General features: G+C 40.5%; 1 protein-coding gene across 1 annotated transcript in view; it reads left to right on the top strand.

Moving 5' to 3' along the window:
* Window positions 1–3189: 3189 nt before the first annotated feature.
* LMNA (lamin A/C) overlaps window positions 3190–26900 on the top strand; it is a 60515-nt gene continuing 36804 nt past the window's right edge. The window contains exons 1-3 of the mRNA XM_063440322.1: window positions 3190–3260; window positions 11715–11800; window positions 11974–12474. Coding sequence (XP_063296392.1) covers window positions 12125–12474 — 350 coding nt within the window. The 5' untranslated portion in view covers window positions 3190–3260; window positions 11715–11800; window positions 11974–12124. The remainder of the gene's footprint in view (window positions 3261–11714; window positions 11801–11973; window positions 12475–26900) is intronic.

The raw sequence follows: 26900 nt of genomic DNA, 5'->3' as shown, positions 1-26900 counted from the left end.
TAAACAATCACATACCTATACAACCATAATCACAGATGTACACACACAGATACACACATAATCACATGCATATACAGACACAATCATAGACCCACACACACATACAATCAGACCTATACACACAATCACATACATACACACACACACACTCAGACCCACACAGAAACACCTACATACATATACACACACAATCATATACATAAAAACACATGATCACAGATATACACACACATACACACTGCCCCCCCCTCCCCACACACACAATCACTGACAAAACATACACACAAATGACATTCATACATTCAGTACTTAAGAGGTCCACCCAGCCTCCCTACCTTGCTCTGGTGGCTAGCGGTTACTCCCTGGTGGCTAGCGGTTACTGCTGCGCTGGGATCTCTGTGCACTTCCTGCACAGATCCCTTGCACGCGCAGCAGTGATGCCGATGCCGGGATGACGCCATATCCTAGCTGCTGGCACACTGGAGGGCGCACAAGGGAGCTATCCATGAGGAGCACAGTATGTAAAGGGCTCCTTGCCTCCATCGCCGCCTTGCAGCGTGGACGGCAACTGGGCCGCACTGCTGGTTGGACACCCCTGGTTTAGAATAAAGATTAAATTGCCTAAACACATCTAATCCCAAATTAAGCATTATGACTTTAAACTCTAACTGTAACCTTGCCGTAGTGAGTTTCTGTCAGTCTATCGGTATGGGGTTGGATCCCAGTATCTCATTCGGATCACATATTTAAAAAAAAAAATTTTCACTACACTACAACTAACTAATCTCAATACTCTATAATTTGTTGTTTACTTCCTGATTGTAACGAGAGAATCCGTCATTGTGATTTGTTGATACTAATACATTTGCTTACTATTCCAGATGTATTCTTCACCTTTCTTATCTTCTTAATAACCACTTCCTTTGAAAATGCTCATACTACCTGAACAGTATTTCCCCTCCTCCCTAGCTTCCACCCTTTTTTACTACCGCATTCCTCTTTTAACCGTACCTTTATCCAGCTTTTTTGTTTAACCACTAGGGTTATTCAGTTAAGTGTAATGTGTCAGGAATTCAAAATACATCCAAACTTTCGGCAAAACTAGCCAACCTGAACACAAATCATCATTTGCCAGAGTTTTCAAAATTTCACCTTACTCTTGCCTAGTCCATATTTTTAACCCTTAACACAGCCAGTAAAATACTAGAAATCTATAGACCAATTGGATATCTAGCTTTGTAATCTTATAGTACTCTGGTGGTGGTAGCAAACACCTGACTACTTAAAGGGCATCTTTACTACTCTGACATTTTGTGTCTTATTTGAGACCATGTCATACAAAGCAATACCTATTAAGAAGTGCGTATCCACAAATTAATACTCATAGAGCAAAATTCAGAGAAGACATAAAATTATTTGAAAAATGTTGACAATAAGACTATAACCTTTTCTCCACACTTGATTCATGAAGACCATATAAGCTTTATCCTCTTGAGAGAACATAGAAATGACATGGTCCCGACCCTGGTGCTCTTTCACCAAGTGCAGTGGAATTCAAAGATACTTCTCTTGTTGTCTACGGACATGGAGAAGGCCTTTGACAGAATCAGCTGGATTTTTCTATTCCCTACCCTCAAATTCATGGCACTTTGACCACATATGTGTTTTTGAATTACAGCTTTCTATACAGACTCCACAGCTAGAACTTGTAGGGTGTTCCCTGCATGCATTGGCTAATACCTACCAAATGTGGTGCAAGGAAGGACTTCTGGTGAACTGGTATCAGGGTCATGAGCACCCAAGGCTCAGTGGTGCACGTTGGTAGTGAAGGTTAGTCTGTCTGGTCCAATCACACAGAAGAGCTACTGTTGCTCAAATTGCTGATAAACGTAATGCTGGTCATGATAGAAAGATGTCAGAACACAGTGCGTTGTAGTTTGCTACAAGTGGGGCTGTGTAGCTGCAGACTGGACAGAGTGCCCATGATGACCCCTTTACACCTATGAAAGTGCCTTCAATGGGGACGTGAGTGTCACAACTGGACCATGGTGTAATTGAAGAAGGTTGTCTGGTCTTGTGAATCACTTTGTCTATCAGATAAGGTGGATGGCCAGGTGTGTCGTATACCTGGGGAAGAGATGGCAGCAGGACGTACTGTGGGAAGGCAGGCCGGCGGAGGCAGTGTTATGCTCTGGGCGATGCTCTGCTGGGAAACCTTATATCCTGGCATTCATGTGGCTGTTACTTTGATACGTACCACCTAATTAGATTTTGTTGCGGACCACATATAGGCCTTCATGGCATTTGTGTTACCCTATGGCAGTGGACTCTTTCAGCAGGATAATGCACCTTGCCACACTGCAAAGTTTGTTCAGGAATGGTTTGATGAACACAACAAAAAGTGATGGAACAACAAATCTGATCTACGGAGGCTCCTCCTCAAAACATCAGAGCTGTTTTAGCAGCATATGTGGAACCTACACGATATTAGGCAAGTGGTTTTAATGTATGGCTGATTAGTGTACGTCTGGCTGATATACAGGATATTCTATACTGCAAAGAGCTGCACTGAGAGTCTTCTCATCTTCTCTGCTAGAATCCAGCCGTGAAAGAGACTTACAAAGCTTCTTCTAGTGCAGGGGCAGGCAACCTTCGACACTCCAGGTGTTGTGGACTACATCTCCTGTAATACTCTTATAACCATAAGGCGTAGCATCTGCGGAGATATAGACCACAACATCTGGAGTGCCGAATGTTGACTGCCCCTGCACTAGTGTGTGGGATGAGAATGGGAGCTGGCATTTACAGACCACCTGCAGAAATGCAGAGGGACAGAAAGGAAAAAGACAATTTATCTGCATAGTGAAAAAAAACTGCAGATTAATGAGCCTTTCTGAGCTATAGTTAGTTTGTGCATAAAGGTTATTGAGAGGCAAGTGGCTTAATAGTAATACAGCAGTGAAACCCATATCCTCTTGTTTTTTTTTTGTTTCTTTGTTCTGGGTTTTTAGTCCTGCATACAGAGCTATGATTTAGATAGGGAGAAAAAAAATATGCAAAACCTTAGACAATCTATGGATTTGTGCATTCATTTGAGGAAATGTTAGAGCTTCCTGTACCCAGTCCCTTTCACTTTCTCTTCTCCAGATTTCCAAAGAAAGTGGAATGCCTTGGAGTTCCAGTGAATTTATGAAAAATGCAAATCACAGGCTAACTGTAATACAGGTTTTGCTTCTTCTGATGCAGCATAAGTACAAAAGGTAAAAAAAAAAAAAATAGCCATAGTAACCACATTATTTTTTATTTTAAAAAAATGGCTGCATAACATGCAGAAAACAAAATAAATATACAGCGTGTATTCGGCATAAGTTTTTGCTAAACTTAGAAATGAGAAAAAAAAGAAGAGGTCAGCCAGAGTGCTGTGCCCAGAAACGAGGTAAAATGGACACAGGGTACTTATATAGGTAGCACATGGCTGATTCCTAAAAAAAGAAGGTATATAGAGGAGAGTTTGCATAACAAAGGTAGAACTGTAGCTTACAGAGCCAGGCTAACTGTATAGAGTATAAGTGTAGACAATGTGTGCTAAAATGCATCATGGAGGAAGCTTCTCTGTCGTGGATGTGCTGGGTCCGGTACTAAGGGTACAATAGTGCCAACATTCCATTGGTGGTGCATCCTTGGCAACAATGATTCCATCACTTGCAGAAAGGTGAGAGCTTCAGCCATAAGTGTGATTGAGTAGGTTTCACCACTTCGGTCCACCAGCAGCCGCTTGTAGAAGATATCTTTCTCCCTTAATAGCTTAGTAGGTGAATGGAGGGACTGTCACTACATAAGTTTGCCTGGAGAAATCCCTGAAGAAGGTGAGTTGCAACCCTTCAAATGAAGTGGGGGAGTTCTCGGTGTCCCACATGAGCATTGCCCTGTTTGTGTCCCTCAGGAATTTAGCAAGTGCATCCCTGGAAGCAATCTGAGGTGCCCTTAATGCCTTTGTCAGCCTGTTTGGGAAATAAAAGTGTCAAAAATGCACGGATCAATTTTCGCACCGGGGCCCCATGGGTCATGTGTACGCCACTGGCAATAGGCCACATCGGGCACCATATTTGATGGTGTATGCCTCTCTGTCTGATGGAGCAGCACTCCTATATAATGGGACCCGAAGTTGGGATCCAGCCATTGCTTCTTGGAGTTTCTCCCCATGGTAAGAACTTAACCAAATAATATGCAGGGAGGTAGTGCAATCTTGTTGTGAGATATTATAACAGGGCATAAAGCCTTGTTATAGTATCTTGGATAAGACATGTCTGTTTCAGTTGCGTGCTGGTCCTGCCCCCCATGTTTTGCTTTTTTTAAATAGAATATACTGACATCATTGCTGCCCAGTAGGATGCAAAATGTATACCCATTATAGCACTTTATTTACTATCCATAAAACTGTAATACCACTGCAAGAATTGGGTCCTTGCTATTTTCATGTGGGTGTTAGTGTGAGCAGTCTAACATAACTCTAGCTACTTGTTCTTGCAATTACCCTTAATCCCCCCCCGCCCCGTTTTCCTGGCACTGCAGAATACTGCAGTGCCCCTCTCCTTCCCACCCCCCATCCTATGTTGCTGAAGGTGTTAAAACCCCTTCAGTGACTTACCTGAATCCAGCGCTGATGTCCCTCGGGTACAATAGTGCCAACATTCCATTGGTGGTGCACCCTTGGCAACAATGATTCCCCTAAGAGTCCCATCACTTGCAGAAAGGTCAGCCATAGATGCAATTGAGTAGGTTTCACCACTTCGGTCCGCCAGCAGGCGCTGGGGTTTCTGCTTGTAGAAGATATCTTTCTCCCTTAATAGCTTAGTAGGTGAATGGAGGGACTGTCACTACATAAGTTTGTCTAGAAAAAAAACCTGAAGAAGGTAGACAGCCACTAGAGAAGGACTTAATCATGCATGTTTATAAAAACTGCAATAATTACTCTTCCAGGGTTAAGGGTAGTGGGAGTTGGCACCCAGACCACTCCAATGGGCAGAAGTGGTCTGGGTGCCTGGAGTGTCCCTTTAACCCCTTAAGGACACATGACATGTGTGACATGTCATGATTCCCTTTTATTCCAGAAGTTTGGTACTTAAGGGATTAAGATTGTCTCTACTAGCTGTCTACCAGAGAGCCAGATGCTTCCTGCTGTCTCACAGAGTTTAACTCTGTGAAACAATGCTCGACGTCCTCACGCTTTGCCAGTGGTGTATCCTGGTTTTGTGCTGCCCTAGGCAGGACAAAACTCAGGCCCTCCCCCCCCCCCCCCCCCCCCCGGGCCACCCCCACCCAACCTTTCCCCCCGCCCCGCATTCTAAATACACACACATTCACTGACAGATACGCATACACTAGCTAACAGAAACACACACTAGCTAACAGAAACACACACTTGCTAACAGAAACACACACACACTAACAGACACACTCACACTCAGTAACAGACAAACACACTCACTAACAGACACACACTCACTCACTAGCAGACACAAACTAGCAGACACACACACTCACAGGCAAACACACACACTAACAGACACACACAGTCAGACACACACACACACACTCACAGGCAAACAGACTAACAGACACACACACTAACAGACACAGGCACACACTAACAGACACAGACACACACTAACAGACACACACACTAACACACACACACTCACCCACATTAACACGTTTTTTAAAATGTATTTAAACCCCCCCCACCCCCCCAGCAACCTTACCTTTGGGAATGCTGGAAGGGGGTGGGTGTCTCTCTCTGGTGGTCCAGTGGCTGCTGGGCGAGCGGCACTGGCTGGCAGGCGAGCGGCACTGGCGGGCGGCTGGCGAGGGAGCACTTCCCCTGAGCTGTCTGCTCAGCTCCCTTGCGTGCCTCAGAGTGAGGCTGGGAGCCGGAATATGACGTCATATTCCGGCTCCCAGCCTCACTCTGCGGCGCGCGAGGGAGCTGAGCAGACAGCTCAGAGGAAGTGCTCCCTCGCCAGCCGCCCGACCGCCCGGCAGCCCAGCATGTCTGTTAGCCGCAAGGCTAACAAGACATTTGCCTTGGGCATTTGGGGGCGGCTTTTTTTGCCGCCCCCTGGAAAATGCCGCCCAAGGCAATTGCCTTGTTTGCCTTGCAGCTAATACGCCCCTGTGCTTTGCATGAGAATGTCAAGCGTTTTCTAAATCAGTGCTTTCCTATGGGGAAGGCCAAATGTGCCAACCACTGATAAGTAATATAAGATCAATCAAGGTGTGATAGTTTAGAATGAAGTAAATGTAGAAATTGTGAACACACTAAACTACAATGCAGTCACTATGGTGAGTTAGCTAAATAATAGGAGATAGCTATCCTCACGGACATAATTACATGGCCATAAGCATCACCAATGACCTTGACTCCTACATAGCCAGCTATAGAGCTAGCAAAATACTCTTACATTTCCAGTTAAGAACTTATTAAAATAAAAAATTAAATAAAATAATTGCAACATCCCTAATACACCCCACCAAAACGGGAAGGGAAAAACACATACAACAAACAATGCTCAGTTTCTTAGCCAAATAATGCATTTTCGTCTGTGGCTATTAGTGAGGGGAGTGTGGCTTCAGTGCATTAATAGCTCTCAGTGCCGTAGAACCCTGTCCACTTATCTGAAATAGGACACTCCCCTCATTCAAACCATCTGTCCCTGTGTTCTATCCTAATGTCGCTCTTTTCTAGGAGAGAAGATCCACATTATTAATATAGTAATGTAAATAGACCCCCAATAAAACATGCATGCATTTAATTATGCATCTTTTTTCATTGGGGGAATATATATATATATATATATATATATATATATATATATATATATAAACTGCTTGAAAAAGCTGCAGATCTCTTGTCTGCAGCCTTTGCAAGCCCTCCCCTTCTAACCCCGCCCACACTTTATGTGGCTGTCCAATCACAGACTGCCCAATGCAACTCTGGGCAATTACTGTCTCTTGAGTTTTGCTCCAGTGAGCTAAATAAACCAGGAAGTGACATGATCTGTTATCTGATTGACAGCCAAGGGGTGTAACAAGGCTAATTTATAAAAGAGAAAACAAAGAAAGTGATGAGGAGAGCTCCTCGTATAACCGGGGTACTTCTCCTCACCACTGCTACCCCCAAATGAATATCAAGTAATAGTAGCTTAAAAACTGACAACCTTTATTGAAACAAAAAAATAACAATAATAATAATAATAATTTAAGTCTCCAACACACTCACAGAAAAACACACTTATACACGTATATTATTATTATTATTATTATTGTTATTTTTTTGTTTGTTTCAATAAAGGTTGTCAGTTTTTAAGTTACTATTACTTGATATTCATTTGGGGGTAGCAGTAGTGAGGAGAAGTACCCCGGTTATACGAGGAGCTCTCCTCATCACTTTCTTTGTTTTCTCTATATATCTAGGGTTATTATGCCCTTTACTCTACCCCTGTAACCCTTTCACTTCCTGACAGAGTTTTCTTTGGCCGGTAGTTCATTGTTTCTAATTTATAAAAGAGCAAGTTTCTATTTAAATCTCCACTTCTTGTAAAATTAAGAAAAAAAATACAAAAACACAATATTCACATATAATACACGTAAGCAAGCAAACGTGCTTTAGGGGTCTGCAGTGTTCCTTTATATAAGGCTACCTGCAGGACCTGTGTAACCTCAGATTGCGATGGTATTTTAATTAAATTTAACAAGCTATAACCAGGTGGATACACTGAAGCACCCCTACTGTTGCCTGGAAGGGGATTTTCTGGCACACACACATTAGGTGCAATATGTAGGTTATTTTACTATTTGTTTGATTTTGTTACTGAGTTAGTTTTTTTTTTTCTCAGTCTTCTTAATATATTATTTTAATTTACTTTTTTTTAATATACTAATTAGTACTAATTCATTTTTGATCCAATAGGACCCTTTCTGCCACACCCTTCCATTCAGCAGTGTCTGGTTTTCATGCCCCAAAGGGCACTGTTGTACATCATGTTTCCCTTTCTGAGTTAAATTTCAGCTTTTACAAAGTCAATTCTAAGAGAATTTCAAGGCCAGAGTAGCCGATCTGAAAGCATAGCCGACTTAGAGAATTAGTTTGGTTCAGCTATTTTAACCTTGAAGTTTAAATTCACTTTGAATTCTCACTTTAGAGCAGGCTTCCCCAAACTCCGGCCCTCCAGATGTTGCTGAACTACAACTCCCATGATTCTCAGCCTATTTCATTCATAGAATCATGGTAGTTGTAGTTCAGCAACATCTGGTGGGCTGGAGTTTGAGGAAGCCTGCTTTAGGGGATAACCCTACTAGTGTTCTTCAGGTGGAAGTTGACAATTGAACTACAACTCCCAGAAACACTTGCAGTTACCCCCTGGTTTGCTGAGAACACTACAAGTCCTGCACAGCCTGGAGGTATTTCTGGGAATACATATACTTAAGTGGACAAAGATGGGCACTTTAATTTTAGGGGTGTGACCATGGGTGGGGCTATTCTGTGAAATTTGAGGTGATTTACTAAAAGCAAATTATGCAAATTGCTGGTTACTAAACAGATTCATTGTAGTTTAAAGACATATTACTGGGAGTATTATTGCTGTGGAGCTCTGTTACACTCTCAGACACATTACTGGGAGTATTATTACTGTGGAGCTCTGTTATACACTCAGACACATTACTGGGAGTATTATTACTGTGGAGCTCTGTTATACACTCAGACACATTACTGGGAGTATTATTACTGTGGAGCTCTGTTATACACTCAGACACATTACTGGGAGTATTATTACTGTGGATCTCTGTTATACACTCAGACACATTACTGGGAGTATTATTGCTGTGGATCTCTGTTATACACTCAGACACATTACTGGGAGTATTATTGCTGTGGAGCTCTGTTATACACTCAGACACATTACTGGGAGTATTATTGCAGTGGAGCTCTGTTATACACCCAGACACATTACTGGGAGTATTATTGCTGTGGAGCTCTGTTATACACTCAGACACATTACTGGGAGTATCATTGCCGTGGAGCTCTGTTTTACACTCAGACACATTACTGGGAGTATTATTGCTGTGGAGCTCTGTTATACACTCAGACACATTACTGGGAGTATCATTGCCGTGGAGCTCTGTTATACACTCAGACACATTACTGGGAGTATTATTGCTGTGGAGCTCTGTTATACACTCAGACACATTACTGGGAGTATTATTGCTGTGGAGCTCTGTTATACACTCAGACATATTACTGGGAGTATCATTGCTGTGGAGCTCTGTTATACACTCAGACACATTACTGGGAGTATTATTACTGTGGAGCTCTGTTATACACTGACACATTACTGGGAGTATTATTGCTGTGGAGCTCTGTTATACACTCAGACACATTACTGGGAGTATTATTGCTGTGGAGCTCTGTTATACACTCAGACACATTACTGGGAGTATTATTGCAGTGGAGCTCTGTTATACACTCAGACACATTACTGGGAGTATTATTACTGTGGAGCTCTGTTATACACTGACACATTACTGGGAGTATTATTGCTGTGGAGCTCTGTTATACACAGACACATTACTGGGAGTATTATTGTTGTGGAGCTCTGTTATACACTCAGACACATTACTGGGAGTATTATTGCTGTGGAGCTCTGTTATACACTCAGACACATTACTGGGATTATCATTGCCGTGGAGCTCTGTTCTACACTCAGACACATTACTGGGAGTATCATTGCCGTGGAGCTCTGTTCTACACTCAGACACAACAGTAATATGGAACTGCTAGAAAAAAAAGGTACATTAGGACAGAAACGTGGAATAGATTGATTTATGCCAGAAATAAGGACTTTCCCTCTTGAACAGGGACACTTGGTAGTTCTGAGAATGCAGGGACTGCAAGAGTGGGTCTTCTATATTTGTAACACATAGCTTTTCCATACATATTAATAATGCAGTATCCATTGCACTAAATAAAAAATAGGTCAAATCCTACCTGTAGTGTTCATTTAACTCTGTAATTTGGTTGTTAATTACTCAAATGATGGACTGCCCTGCCAAAGATAATTGGATAATTACTGCTATCCCACCCTTTGCCACTTTTGAGCTGGGAGTTGTGCAGATCATCTCTCTTTAGTAAGTGTATTTGTATTTTTGTATTATCATACCCATTGTACAGCGCTACAGAGTTTGCTGGTGCTATATAAATAAAATAATAATTATCCTGTCTGCATGCTACTAATCAGTGTGCAATTTCTATTGAAGGCCGATTGGTATCAAGAGTAGTATTATGGAAAGGGGGTGTCTCTTTTCCCATACTTTGAACTATAATTTTGTGTTTGTTTAGTGCAGTGGGAATTGCATTATAATTCTAAAGTGATCAAGTGCTTAAAGTTGCCTATTTACTTATCAGTGTTGGTTTTCCAAAACAGAATTTTATTGAACTAAATTGGAATGGCAAAATGCAGGCTACAATGGGCACGTTGTGTGTATATAGCTGGATTGTAGAATGTTTCTAAACTGGCTATTTTAACCACAATATTGATATGGAGAAGACCTTTTCTAAAACCCTTTTATAAGTGCAAGTGTCTCTTTGTGTTGTGGACTACATCTCCCATAATGCTCTTACTGCCTTAATGCTGACACTACATTTGGGTACATGTAGTCCACAACATCTGGAGTGCCGAAGCCTGGCCTATACTATTTATTAATATTGAGCAAGCTCTGTTTATAGTCTCGTTTTGACTCTGTAGGCTTTTCCTGAACATCTGACATGGGATTATGAGAAACTTAGTTTTTAACAACTGCGGTGCCAAATGTTAAAGGAGCACTCCAAACACCATAACCACTACAGCCTTGGCACCATCTGTTTTAGTACAGTTTGTCTACTGACCTAGGTCCTGCCCAAGGCCAGAAATTCCTCTTCCATTCTTCTAATTTTAGAAAAATCTGGTTAGCTCTGCTGAGCTTAGCAGGGACATGTAGGCTGAGTGGCTCTTCATTCAGAAGTAGACTGGATGTGGCATAAGTGGTTATGGTGCTTGGAGTCTTCCTTTAATATAATGCAGGGCCACGGTAATATATGTTGTATAGAGAGAAATGTATTGTGCTATATTTTGCAGCGCTGCACTATGGGTGGATAAATGTCACTACAACCTTAACTTGCATGCAGGAGAGATCTGTCCAAACTAGTTTATAACCTATATATAGGTCAAAACATTAATACTCCTAAATATAATTTAGCTTTTGGACAAGTGATAAATAACAGCTATGGTTAGTGCTATCAGCAGGTTTAGGAGGTACGCCCTGTTTTCCTGAACAGCTCACTTCTAAATCCTGTGGGGCAGTGTAGGAAAGATGCTGCCTTGCAGTATGTATAATCTGTATGCCACAGATCTAGCAATCGATCCATCTAGGAGGAATCCCAAAGGAACTTGATTGGCCAATAATTGCCCTACTGTAAAATATGAATGTTACATACTGCAGGTCAGCTGTTTTCATGTCTTGTACAACAACATAAAAAGATTAAATAAATGTCAAGGCACACTTGGTGGATGAAACCATAATTTGGAAAGAAATCCTGACTTGTCATTTCGTTGGCAGCTGTGGAATCTTAGAAAATAAAGCTATATCGCACTCTGTTTATACTCTATTTTTATCCATAGGTTGCTGTCAGTATCTCCGCAGTTGGTTTCTTGAAGGGGAAAAAAGACTGACTGCTCATATCCTGTTCTCGATTAGGACAAGCTGGGTAAGTATGAGATCTGGAATTGTTGCATGAATTAGAGTGCAAGCTTTCAATAGTTCTGGGGTCATCCTAATCAGGTTAAATGACTCCCACTTGACTAGTTTATTTCTTGTGATAGCTGGTACAAAACTGAGCACAAGTCATTCCTGTAATTTCACTTCCATTTGCTGCTGTAGCTCCTCCTGTGTACCTCCCAGTGGCTGGTAGCTGAAATGCTGGAAGATCACATGCACTGCATGATTGTCTGCAAGAGGAGGAGAACAGAACACACATATAGACTTTCTCTCTGAACAGTCACTGCTGCAGATCCAGCAAAGAACGTCAGCCATGGAGACCCCAGGGCACAAGAGGACCACCAGGAGCAACCAATCTTCCACTCCGCTCTCCCCAACACGGATCACCCGGCTGCAGGAGAAAGAAGATTTGCAAGACCTCAATGACAGGTTGGCTGTCTACATCGACAAAGTGCGTTCCCTGGAGTCGGAGAACGCAGGGCTAAGGCTTCGAATCACTGAGTCAGAAGAGGTAGTGAGCCGCGAGGTGTCTGGCATCAAGTCCGCTTACGAGACGGAACTGGCCGATGCTCGTAAGACCCTAGACTCGGTGGCCAAGGAAAGAGCACGACTCCAGTTGGAACTCGGCAAAATTCGTGAAGAGTACAAGGACTTGAAGGCAAGGTAAGAAACGTGGGTCTGTGCCCTGGGCAATGCCCCGCTGGCTCTGCGTCAGCATGAGCTAGCTTTAACCCTCTGAATGCCAAATGGACGTCATGCTTTCTGTTCTGCCAGTAATCTGTTAAAAAAAACATATACATGTAAATAGTCCACCAATACTGTACCTTGTTAACCTTTAGCTTCCTGATAAATGCCAGTTTTAGAACGTATGTTCCTCCAATATGCACTGGGGTTTACATTAAATGGCTAGAACTACTGCATTATTTAAAAAAAATATGTATTACAAGTAGAGATTGTAGCCGTATTAGTCCAGTGATGCAGATTTAAAAAAACAGATACAATTTGTATCTTGTAATACATTTTTTAGTCCAATATTAACAGGTATTACAAGATACGCATTTTACATAAAGCTGTGATTGCATTTAGCCCTACATACGTTTAATTGAAAACAATGACCATGTATTTTTCTCTTTATTCTCATTGTTGTGTTTTTATTCCTTTCTCTTAATTTCTACATTTTTCTTTATATATCTATATATAGGAATCTATTTAAAAAAAAAAAAAAGTCAGCTATAGTTCGTCAGCCCGTCCATGTCCCCTTGTTCTGTGTTTTTATTTGAATTAAATATTTTAGTTGTGTAATCTGTTGCATTAGTTTCCATGCATTCTTCACTCTGACCTTTAAACTCCTCGCCTAATATCACTTTCATTTATGTAGCTCTAACGTTCTAATGGCACACACACTTTAGCAGCCACCACTTTAAACAAAGTCCGCTTAATAGTTCTATACTGCAGGTATTTTAATTGCCTTTTGTAATACTACACTTCTCTTACTATCCTATTGCAAACCAATGTCTTCACCTCCTCTGCTGAGAGGCAGTTTCATGCCTCCACCAGACACTACTAAAATGGTATGTAATATATCTTGTTCCTACCACGCATGACGTGGATAGTTTGGCTCTCTGCCTGACATATTCTAGCAGAGGTCTTTGGTGTTGTGCTTTGCAAGCAGATATGGTATAAATTCTTCAGAGTATTTTAAAGAGTCCTTGTCTTGCGTATTATCTCTGAATACCCAGCCTCGTAGAAAAACTCACTCGCAGATTTGAAGGATGAGAGGATTGTATTCGCACATACCCGTCTCTGGGCTGCTTTTCATCAAGAGCCTGGCAGCTGTTCCCATGCCAAACTTTATTATACCCGCCTCCCTTGGCACCGATACCGTCTATCGCAGCCCGTCCTGTCCAAGACAGAAGACAAGGCTCTGCCACATAGTACCCTATCCACTGCCCACTCCATGATCTTGGGACTGTGCTGTCCTGTCACTCTGCTGATAAGGGCACACCCAGTCTGCATAGGAGCGATGCTCTGTGTGATGTTACTGTAGAGAGCTTTTATTTAGCTAAGCTAGTGTTGCTAAATAGAGGGATATACAGTACCGGCTGCACTTCCCTATATGGTAGATGTTGCAGGCAGCAAAGAAAAAAAAAAAGCTGTCTTCTTTCCAGGCCAAGCAAATGGTACTGTGCCAACTTCGTGGTAATCCTGCTTTCTATTTTCCAGACGATACACCACATTCCTTGCAAAGACCTTCATCCTAATTATCCTCTGTGCTTTATATCCCACAATTAGAAAAACATGTTGCGCAGGCCCTGCGGCACTGTGTAACAGCAGACATGCATGTAGTATCTGATCCAGGCCTGTAAATGGTGCAGCCTGCCTTCTCCCCGTCAGTATAATCTGGGAAGGGATACAGTAACGCTTTATAGGCCGTTCAGAGAATAGGAAATGTCAGCTCTGGGTGATGCGCAGAGGACGACAGAAATAATGCTTGCTAAATCTGCTTTCATTTGGTCTCAGGAAGCATCGCTCGCTTTTCATGAGTATGAGGGAATATCTTCCTCCAGCAAAGGTTTCCAGACCCCCATCATGACACCCATCATTTCTTCCAGCACATGGGCAGGACAGTGAAAATGTGACCTTGTGGTATGTGGCATTCACATGCCAGTGTATTGAAACAGATTTAAGACTATTTGGTGTAGCATATGAAGCATACATGCTGCCCATCAGCTGCAGCGTGTACAAAAATATTGTGGATCTGACCGAGCGTGCTCAGCTGGTGTGCCTTTTTCTACTGTTTTTTTTTTTTTTTTTTTTGTAAGGGGGCAGTGCTCAGATGGGTCTTTAGTAACGGAAATTCAGGAATTCCACGTTTGCAGAATATATTTCTTTTAAAAATGTTTTTATTTATAAATAGAACCAAATTGATAAAAGGAATGGAGCATTTTAGTTATGAAGAAAGGTTAAATTTAAATCTCTTCAGTTTGGAAAAACGGCGCCTTAGAGGGGATATGATAACATTATAGAAATATATTCGGGGCCAGTACAAACCATTATCTGGAAATCTATACATAGGACACGAGGTCACACATTTAGGCTTGAAGAAATGAGATTTTATCTAAGGCAAAGAAAATGTTTTTTTACAGTAAGAGCAATAAGGATATGGAATTCTCTGCCTGAAGAGGTGGTTTTATCAGAGTCCATACAGATGTTTAAACTGCAATTGGATAAATACTTGCAAAAACATAACATACAGGGATACAATTTCTAATTAGTGGGCTAATAGCTGCTTGATCCAAGGAGACATCTGACTGCTATTTTGGGGTCAAGAAGGAATTTTTTCCTAGTTTGTTGCAAAATTGGAAGCGCTTCAAACTGTTTTTTTTGCCTTCTTTTGGATCAACAGCAAAAGCATATGTGAGGAAGGCTGAACTTGATGGACGCAAGTCTCTTTTCAGCTATGTAACTATGTTCCATGCCACTATGCAAACTGCATGCAAAGCAAGCCAAAGAGATCAGGAGGAGCACTCTACTCAAATAAACATACAATCTAGTTGTTTATATCACTATAATGTTTATGAGGGAAGATTTTAAAACCGATTGTATTCCTGCGAATAGGGTTTGTCCCGTCCTCTGTAGACTTTTAGCCAGGGTGGGGTTCATAGACTTTCAGACTTTATGGGTACTGTGGTTTACTGCTGCTGGTCTTTGAGGGTGGTCCTTTCTCATACATTTCTCCACAATAAATGCTTGGGTGAATCCGTTTAAGATCTAACCTCCTTTTTGTAGCTATACTACTAAACACAGTGCTCCGGACCACCAGTATCACAATTAAGGTGGGAATCTGTCATGCTGAAGGAGTATTTGAGCACAATCCATAGTAAAAAGGTCTCCGGATAGGAGGATGAGCAGTGAGCACCCCTTGCCTTCTGACCTCCAAGTACATAGCACTAGGTGAAATCTCTACTGCATTATTTCTTCTGAAAATGAGAACTAATCCTTTTTAATATTCAACGTTTCTTATCCTTCTAAATTGGCCTTAAATAAACAGTCCCCATTTCACAGCTTTAGCTGCTGAAGGTGTGGTTTTTAGGTTTTTCCTGTAAGTACATATCCTTATGTATTATGCAAACATTCCTTTTAGTCGTATTCTCAAATTCATTGCATTCCTGGGCTGTATAACCTGTATCTATGGTTAGGTCATCCATTTAAGGTAGTTTTTTTTTTTTTTTTTTCTCTTCTTCTTCTAGACCCACGTCCATGTTATGTTCGCTAATATTTAACTTTACCATGACAACGCAAAGTTGTTTTTTTTTTTAAGCCGTTTCAACTTCCAAATGACTTTTTTCCTCTTTTACAGAGCAAATAATTAGTAGCTACATTGAGATTCCAGAGTTTTTTTTTTTTTTTTGTTTCTTCATGAACGTAACTAGTTAAGTGGGAATTAAAATGCCAAAGCCATGCATAAAGTAATACAGAGAGCATTCTGTGTGTACATGGAAATCTGTGTCCTTTTTAAAAACCACAATAGATGAAATCCTAGTGCCGCAATTTTGGATTCAGGGTAAGAGGGGGGTTGTCATACAGATCACACTTGTATATTCCCACATTACATTTACGGCATGACCTAGATCCCCAAAACGGATACACTGCATTTTAAATATAACTTGTGTGAAAGAACTGGCAGCAGACCTGGTGCCTTAATGTCCTTCATGCTCATCGATGTTAACTGCTCTCACACTACTGCAATATCAAGCACAGCGTGGGTGAGATGGGATCTATCCGATACATCTTCCCAGCTGTGCTACATAACTCTCTGCTCTGTGTCTTACACAGGGTTACTTACCTACCTAATCGTCTACTGCTGACTGCTTCAATTAATTGCTAGGGGTTTTGTATTTTTTTTTTCCTTTGGTCAATTCAATTTTGATTTTCATGCTGATTCCACCTCCTTGAAGCGAGTTATCCCATCAGAAATAGTGTTGGTACCTCTAAAACTATTGTATAGATCAAAGCTGAATCTCTTGTGCGATGTTTTCCAAATTTTGTATTGACTTTGCTTTTAGATTAACTCGTATGCCAAATTATACATGTTTCGCATGTGCTAATTCCTACGGCATACACAGGGCTATTCTAAATATCGAATATTAAGGAATTAAGGAATTAAATCCTAATTGGAAAATTGAGAGTAAAATATTTAGACAAAGTTGTCAATTTTGGAAATTCTCCACATATTGGATATTTTAGCTTAAATTCTACAATTTAGATTTCATTTGTTAGAATTTGGATCTTCGAGCATAACACTTTGATAACATTATGGTCAACCTCATCTGTTAGACAAAACAATACAGTTGTTCCTAGTTGACCTTTTATATATGTTAAGCGTGTGCGTGATTATATATTATACACACACACACACCACCCCCCCCCCCCCACACACACACACACACACACACACACACACCACCCCCCACACCCCAAACTATCACCAGTCCAAAGACGGGGAGCTGATACTAGTGCAAGCTCCATGGCTAGACATGGGATTTGCTTATTGACAAAATCACTAATAATTTTGTTTGATAGCTTTCAAATCTAAAATCCGCAGATAATGTGGATCCCAATGATATATTGTAAGGTTATTTTACTAATTTAATTTTTTAATTTTTTTTATATATAGCGCCAGCAAATGCCGTAGTGCTGTACAATGGGACTAATGAGAGATTTCATAGGGAATTTCAAATTTAAGGCCAGAGCGGCCAAATTGAAAGCATAGCCAAGATATTTATTTTTTTCCCCCCCAGTTTGACTATTTTGACATTAAAATGTAAAATTCACTTTGAATTCTCACAGTCCAACTTTAACAAGTCACAAAGATTGTTCATCTGGCGGGTGTTATCGGTACTACTCTGACTTTTTCCTGCGCTATGCATACTATATCGCTACTGAATTGTTGTGCATACTAACTGTACGGAGACAAGTCTTTTGCGTAGCGACCAGTGTCTGCTAATCCAATGAAAGCAGAAGATTTAGGCTTTTTCAAATACATAAACCATCCACGTAGGCCGCTCCCAGATGTGGGATAAAGGCTCTTTGTGTGGTCACTTATCATGGCATAGACATCTTTTTAAGTCTACGTGGATGTTGGCTCTGGCATTTTGCCTGTTCTGAAAGTGGCTGTTAACCCTTCAGGATGAATAGGGCTTGTGAGGCTCATGTGGAAAGGCTCACGCTTTTAGTAGTGATGTTTTCTCTCGGTGAAGACATTAAGTAGAATGAGAGACTAAACTCACATTTTATTTATTTTTTTACATGCCAGGCTGCATACTGTATCTGAATGTTCCCAAACAACGGAAACCGCACCGTGACTGTTACAAAGTCAATGGCAAAAAACCCAGGCCAGAGAGATTTACACGGTTATATCGTTAAATCAACAAGTTAGTTATTAATCTACATTTACTTCACACCCAGAATTTCTTGCTAATCTCCACTGCATTCTATATTCAGTTTATTGCACTTTGATATTTTATTAACTTTTTATCAACTTTACTGTGAGCATCTTCCAACACTGAATACTTTTTTTTTTTTTTTTCTGTAGCCTTAACTAATTTTTGACGTGCACTCTAATGGCGCTGCTGAGGTGCGATCCACTGTAAAATTTTAAGTATCCCTCTGCTGTACTTGCAGCCTAATGAATGCAGCGTCCTTTAACCGTTTAACTTTTTTTTTTTTATTAAATTCCTTCAAGTCCAGCTCATAACTTGATCTCTGAAAGTAACTGTTTATTATTGTACTTTGAATCCTTTTTACTATACCTCTCTGCTTCAGCTCTGTACATGTAATGTGTATACAGTGTGTGTAAATGTTATCAGGGTAGCCACTCCTCAGAGCAATGTTGAAGGTGCACATTCCTGTTGATGCATTGCCAAGTGTCTGTGATACTGCTGAGGCGCTTACAAACATGTAAACTGTTGGCACTGTTGGAAATAAATAAAAACATTGCAAACGCTTTGATGGGAGAGATGAGGCAGTGTTTACATTACTGCCTAGGAACACCTCTAGTGGCTGTCACTCAGATGGCCACTAGAGGTGCTTCCTGGGTAAGTGCTGCACAATGCACAGCAGTTATATTTAGCATCTCCATGCATTGCATTGAATTGGCTGAGATAATAAAGTTTGATCTCAGCCAAGGGGGTCGATTCAGCCATGACCGGACCCACACTGCGCTGGAAAACTAATTTTAAGCTTCTGTGTTGTAAGGTCACTGTTTTTGTAAGGGGGACAAACCACAGGCTGCTCACTGTTTAGAAGACATGCCCCTCGCGACATAAGGGAGATGTTTAACTACCTTATTTACTAATACTAAGTAATCTATACTTGGCATTAGTAAAGTTGGCTGAGAGCCCAATTTTGGTCTTTTAGTAGATAGAAACATAGACTGTGACGGCAGATAAGAACCATTTTGCCCATCTAGTCTGCCCAATTTTCTAAATACTTTAATTAGTCCCTGGCCTTATCTTATAGTTAGGATAGCCTTATGCCTATCCCACGCATGCTTAAACTCCTTTACTGTGTTAACCTCTACCACTTCAGCTGGAAGGCTATTCCATGCATCCACTACCCTCTCAGTAAAGTAATACTTCCTGATATTATTTTTAAACCTTTGTCCCTCTAATTTAAGACTCTGTTGTCTTGTTGTGGTAGTTTTTCTTCTTTTAAATATAGTCTCCTCCTTTGATTCCCTTTATGTATTTAAATGTTTCTATCATATCCCCCCTGTCTCGTCTTTCCTCCAAGCTATACATGTTAAGATCATTTAACCTTTCCTGGTAAGTTTTATCCTGTGATCCATGAATAGATTGCTCCCTAATACCGTGGGAATTAGGGGGTTATCTACTAAGTGGCTGCAAGATGCAGCCATGGCATGAATTAGATTTTAATTTAATTCCAATGAAATTTCAAAGCAACAAAATGCACGAATTTCGGCCTAACACGAATGGACAAACTGTACTCATTCGATAGTTTTGCTAGTGCTCTGTCTATATGACAGGACGTTCGAATGGCGAATAAAGCAACTAGAGATCATGGAGGAGAGGTGAGTATTGTAAAAATATTGCTTTGACCACAGGAAATGGAGCGGTCTTAAGCTCCTACTTTGGTCAAAGATGGTCAAGCATAGGAAAAAGACAAAATAGTCTCTACTTTGTCTTGTTAATAAGATTCTGAAAGATGAAGAGAAGAGGAAACGATTGGGGAAAGATAAGTTCGGCATGACAGTGCCGCTTTAAATATTGGGTCAAAATAGCTCAGTTTTTCATATGCAGTGTGTAATTCCATTGTAAATAATCAAAAATTCCCAGTTTGCTGAATATATATAAAGGAACTACCGGGTCATTAGGCGACTTTTGGTCTCCTGACACTGGACATCCTCATGCTATGCATGAGGACATCAGAAACCCCATAGGAAAACAGTATGCCATGCCTTGGTACATAACTCTTATCACAATTAGCAAGACTTCTCGGACCGAGATAGTCTGATAACTTTAAAATGTTTGACTATTGCCATGTAGCATTTCCCGCAAAAGCCTTTTGTGTTCTTTGGTATTTCGGGAATAAAACTTCTGACTGTGGGATGGGGAAGGCAAACTCTGTATCTCATTCTTAATTCTTACCCCGTACAATGGCCTTTATCCAATTTATTAAAAAAAAAAAAAAAACTGAAAAATACAAAACTATATTTTATGTCTGAGAATTTTCTGCTTTTATTGCGGAGGAAATTCTGCCTTATTTCCTCTCCTAAATTGAAATCCCAGTTGGGACAATTACGCTGTTTTCTCCTTATCTTGCGTCCGTTGCTCCAGGCTCCCATCCAGTGAGGTGTTTCCACTTGTTTTTATTCAAATAGTACTAGATCGGCGCCTGATTGGCTCCTCCTAACAGTTTCCCCAAGTGTCCGTGTTCTAGTCAGGAAAGTGTACTCTGCCCTGTGTAGTTTAATCATACCAGCACTCCTTGTTTTCATTCAAAAAGTGTGATGTGAAAGTGATTCACCCGAGGCGGGACTGAGATGAAATAACTCTGCCACCGCCCTCCTGCTTAAACCAGTTAATATGTGAATCACGAATACTCGATCATTCCAGTGAATATGGTTACACAGAGCCGTACGGAATGTAATAATCGCTGGTATACTTCTTTCAATACAGCAAACTATTTCTGCTAGAGATAGTTGGGTTGTAAATCTGTTGAGTGCATGCCTTGCTAAATACAAATACAAATGCATGCTCTTCCACACTAGGTAAAGCTAGGAAAATGGTCACAATCTTCTCCTTCACACACTAGGGGGACAGAGCCACATTAATGTTAAACATTCCCTTTAACCCCGCTGTTAATCGCTGTGCAATGCCTGCATACGGCTGCCCTTTAATGGCTTCTATGGACTGATTCATCTAAGGGTTTTGCTCATTCAAAGACCCTGGAAATTGAGAACATTAATTCAGCATCAGCCCCTCTCTAATCCTCTTTCTTCTAATGTGGTCCATCCTCTGGCACATTACTGTTTATGGTACACCTTCAGAAATCCATATGTTCATTCTGACCACGTCATCCATGCCTGTGTTCCAATATGCTCCACATATATATTCAGGTTTCCCAAATTGGCATTATGTTGAATACACCCCAAAATACGTCCACTGTTTTATGACCTGCAACGAAACCTTTTAGATTCCAGAATTACTGATTTCACAGTTTAAAACTCTAGTGAAGCCATTTAAAAAAAAAAAAAAAAAAAAAAAAAAAAAAATATATATATATATATATATATATATTTTATTTTTTTTTTGCTTCTTGATAACCCACCCTTTCACTCACAAACCAACCTAACTGTAACCTGATGATACTCCAGGCTGATTGGCGTGTAGAGATTTCAGAGATATATATTCCATTTCTCGATACTAACAGACTGAAAACACACCATCTGTAGCAAAGCGAGACTAGATAAACACACATTCGTGAATGAGACCAGAATTCCTTAGAGAACTTTCATTTTCAGACTTTAACCACTGTATACAGGACTGCATGCATATTGGTTGCAAATCTCTGACATCATTGTGTGTGTGTGTGTGTATTGAATATTTTGTGGCACAACTTTTTAAAATTATTTATTTTTTAAGCTTCTTTTTTTCGGAGAGCACTTCAACTACAGGATTATTCGGTTTGGTAACTGGCACGTACAGATAATAGTAATAAACACACAACATATTTAGCCATCAGGAAAATACAAAGCGCTATTGTTTACTGAAATGTAAAGCAGAATCTGCTCCTTCTTGTAGAGCTACCTTTTATGTCTGTCTCAGCGTTTTATCACGTATACCTGCCCCAAGAGCATTGACGACCAACCTTCGTGATGTAGGTGCTCTTCTTAGACTACATTTCCCACAATGCTTAGTCAGCCACTGTCACATCTTTAGTTATTGCAGCGCTGAATTACAATCAATGCTAATTCTAAATCCTCATACCTTATTTTAAAGTCTCCGTAAACCAACCTTTTGTATATTCCAGCTTGGCAGGTCCAAAAGTGCCATCCTGAGAGGGGTGTGCTGGTTTGCCAGGACTTGGGCCTATAATCTAGGACTGTTGGGAGGTAGAATTTATTTATTTCAAAGTGGCTGATGTAAGCCCTTCACTAACCATTCCTTGTATAAATCAGCTAGTTCGGGTTGAATGCTGATAGTATTGGTATAAAAATAAAGGGTATGGAAGAATTAATTTGTGGAACCTATGATATTTCTAAACTGAATTTTTATAAAAGATTTAGATTGGCCATCATACTCCTAATTCTTCCGAGGGAAAAACTCCAGCTGAACGGGGGACTGAAATTCTGGTGGAAATGTCAAAAATGTAGGCGTTCTTGCATATTTCCACATCTCAGCAAATAACATTAACCATGTGAATGCCATACGAATTATCAAAACACTGCACAATAACAGGCCTGGGGCGGTCAATAAATCATTGCATATTTGCTGCATTTGCAGAGTTTCTGATAATAAAACTCCATCTTATCAGTCCTTGAGTTGTTTGTTATATAGTTTTCAGTGTCTAATGGCTTTCATGCAGATTAGCATCGTGCTGCGTAGGTATCGGGACTCCCTAAACGCACAGCTTACCCCTGGGCTACGATGAGCATGGGAATGTAGACTCTTACACTACAGACACTTCAAAGCAGCTCTGTTTGTAGGTAAAATTCCAGAAATCCACTGTAGTATGGACCTTGCAGGTAAGAAGGGAGTCCCGAAAGTATCCATATACTTTCTGTAATTATTCTAATTAATGGCATTTATATATCGCCAACGTATTCCGCAGCTCTTTACAATATTATAAAAGGGGGAAATGTAACCATAAATGAGTCAATTACAAAATATTACAAGATCAATAAATTTAATGTGGACCGTGGCCAGTCTGTGAAAAAGGGAGATGTTGATCGTGTGGGCTGAATTTAAATCGAGCAAACTAAGCGATAAGCCATAGAATTCCATTGAAGCCTATCAAATTACGTGTGGACGCATGCCTGGATCTTGGACGTAACTTTTACTTTTGGATTATTTCAATGTTTAATGGCATCTAACAATCCAACATAGTTGATAAGCTAACGTGAGTGTGCAGGTGACCCTTCCAAAAAGCAGGGTTCAGTTCAACATCGTGCTTGAAGGGACAGCAGTATGTTCAATTTAAATGATGAAATTACTTTTTGTTGGGCATAAATCTTGGTTGCTTTAATCACCCGTAATCTCTTGATTTCTTTACCCTTGCTTGTTCCCGATTGCAGTAAACTCAATGCATATTATGTGCGAGTGAGCTTTCTGGGGAGGGGGATTAAGGTTAATTTACATTGAATGCCTTACTTTTCCTTGGCATGGCATGTGTTTTGCCAACTGAACACATTGGATCTCTAAATAGAGTAGGTTTACTGATTATTATTTATATAGCGCCAACAAATTCCGTAGCGCTGTACAATGGGATCACGGTATTTCATGTAGAAATGCAAACATATAAATACATAAACAAATTACATTCTGCAATGCTGCCTATCTGATGGATGAAATCAGGGTAACTTGTCTATTTCTCTATTTGCACAGAGGGGGGGCTTATGGTTTATGGAGTATTTTTGCCACAATGCCATTTAAAGTGAATTTCTGTTCTGTTACCATTAGTTTTGTTGGATATATTAAAATCTTTCCAACGATCACAAGTGACCGTTCCTCTTTAATGAGCAGACTAGATAATGAAGTTTATATGCTGGCTGCCACATTCTATATTTAAATACAACATGTAACTACCGTATCGATTTATTATTGAATTCCAGTAAGTCTTCCGTTTCTCTTTTCAGACACAGAATCGTTTGTACAAAGTAAAATCTTGAGGACCGTTTTATTTCTATTAGATATATTTTTGTTTCTCTTTCTCCCTGGAGCAGTTTCTACTGTGGTTTTTAATTTCTTCTCAAATAAGAGGTTTGCAGCTCGTGAGTCAAACAAACTAAACAAAAAATAATCTTTTGGTTTTTTTTCTTTCTTCCAATTAAAAGGGAAATTCAGCTTCCCAAATATGCCCCCCACTTCGCCCAACAAACAGGTTTCCTTGATATTCGGAACAGGAACACAGAATAGCACAATAGCCCCGACAGACAGCACTATCTGCAGCTGCTTCATGCGCCTGTCACTGTCTGTTGGGGACAACAACTGCTTAGGCCTGGTACACAGGGCCTGTTGGAGATTTTATGAGCAGCCCTGCCGCAGCTGTTCCTCTAGAACACTGTGTATTTATAGTGACGGTGACTCCCGATAAACTAAACATGCATCTGTCTTGCTGGGAGCTGCTGGTGTTCTGTTTTTTTAATAGTGGATAGGCACACGTGTTGACATTAACATTGTCTATAATAAGGTGTTCTTCTTTAGAGACCTCACTTTCCATTTAATGGGATTCATACGCCAAGCGCTAAAATATATATTAAACTGAAATTTGCATCGTATAATTTAGGCAGAAAAAAGCAGACTAAACTAAACCACTCTTCCACTCAACCAGCAGGTCCGGTGAAAAAGAATCAGAGAGGATAGTACCAGTCTATCCTGGGCTGAAACGGCAGTACACTGGGTTCCAAAAACTGGTAAATGTTGTATAAAATAGTGGATGGGGGTAGCTAAGGCAGGGCTAAGACTAAAATCAGTAACCGTGAATCCAATCAGGCTGTATTAAGTTGTGCCTCAGACACACTGTAACTGAAATAGACAAAATAAGTAATCGCAGATAAGGGGGAAGGAATCTAAGAGAGCAGTGCTAATGGTGGAAACTGGTTCTAATATTGCAGGAAGTAATCATATGGCCATAGGAAACAAGGTACTAGTGCTGTATCTATCTCCACTTGTGCACCCTTACTACAAGGTAAATTGAAACTACTATGACCCAAAGGAGAGTTCAAATAGGGACAGCAAATAAATACCACGGCTGTTCTAAGGAAAACAGCCTAGTACCAGCATAGGACAGGAAACGAATACCTGCAATCAAGCATAATACCTCAGTTGCTGTGCTAAGCCAGCAATTTATCAATACCAAAGAGCGATCCCCCCTTACAGAACAGCTACCCAACTGACACCAATAATATATTCTATCCAATTATCTACAAAATCTAATGTGCATAGTGAAAGTGAGCTCACTTGCTTTTCTTTCCTTTTTCTCACTTTTACTTTGCACTATGCACATTAGATTTTTATTTTTTTTCCTTCGATTTATATTCTAATTATATTCTCCTTTGAGTCAAAGTAGTTTCTATTTACATTGTAGCAAGGGTGTACAAGTGGCGATGAATATAGTTACAGTGTGTCTGAGGCACAACTCCATAAAGCCTGATTAGATACACCTTTACTGATTTTAGCCTTAGCTCACCCTTTGCTACCCCCGTACACTATTTGATACTTCATGTTATGCTGTATTTCGCACTTACACGTTTTTGGAACTGTGTTCTGCCGTTTCGTAGAAAAAAAGCCGATTTGGAAAAATTCTACCAGTCCCATATTGTTACAGCTTGGCCCTTCATTTTATCCTTAAAGGGACACTCCACAAAGCACCTGCTGAAGTACTTTGTGATAATAGTGTCCTAGTCACCATTTAGATGACCCCCGCCCCCCCGTAAGGAGTAAGTATTTTTGCTAGGTGACAGCCACTCGAGTCATTTCAACCCTGCAATGTAAACATTGCCATTCTACAGAATGCAATGTTTTTACCCTGCAGATAGTGGTCTGAGTACCTCTAGTGTCCCTTTAACCTGGTTACTCCCCCTGGCTTTCACACAATTTGTACTGTTACTGTTTATAGCTGCTTAGCTCAGTGGAAACTCAAGAGGCAGCAATTACCGAGAGCACCTGCCTTGCAAACACTTCTCATTGAGCTGCATTGGGAAGCCTGTGATTGGACAGCCACAGAAAGTCTGGTTAGGGTTGGAAGGGGAGGGCTTGAATAGGTTGCAGACAAGAGATCTGCAGCTTTTGCAACCTTTTTAGATATATCCCCAATGAGAAAATGCATATTAAATACATGCATGTTTCAAATGTGTTATATCTACTAAATTGAGAGAAAGAAAAAAAACTCACGGGGTTCCTTTAAATTTGCAATATGGGCTTGTAATGCACTGCCATTCCTTGTTTAGTAGACCCCAATCGTGTGGTTATACAGGTTGTAGCCTAACTGGAAATGGGAGTGTGCTACAATATCAATGTGTTTATGACCTAGGATAACATTGGGGGCTAATTTTGCATTTAATTAATGCATCTCTAAGCAGAGCTTGGAGATGCTGAACAGGTCCTGCAAAGATTACAGGACATAATCCAGGAAGTCTCTCTATTGGCAGTCTGAGTGACAGCCACTAGAGGTGTTACTAAGGAGCAATGTAAACACTGCCTTTTCTTTGACACTGAGCATGGACAGGCTATAGAAACCAGAACCACTACATTAAACTCCCCATTAGAAAAAGTTGTCCCAATGCTTTTATTCTTAGGTATTGCAAAAACAAAACCTGAAAGTACAATCAAAGTTAAACAATACAA

This window comes from Pelobates fuscus, chromosome 13 (genome assembly GCF_036172605.1).
Source record: "Pelobates fuscus isolate aPelFus1 chromosome 13, aPelFus1.pri, whole genome shotgun sequence".
NCBI lineage: Eukaryota > Metazoa > Chordata > Amphibia > Anura > Pelobatidae > Pelobates > Pelobates fuscus.
The sequence above is the reverse complement of the archived record's forward strand: the minus strand, read 5'-3'. Positions and strand labels throughout refer to the sequence as shown.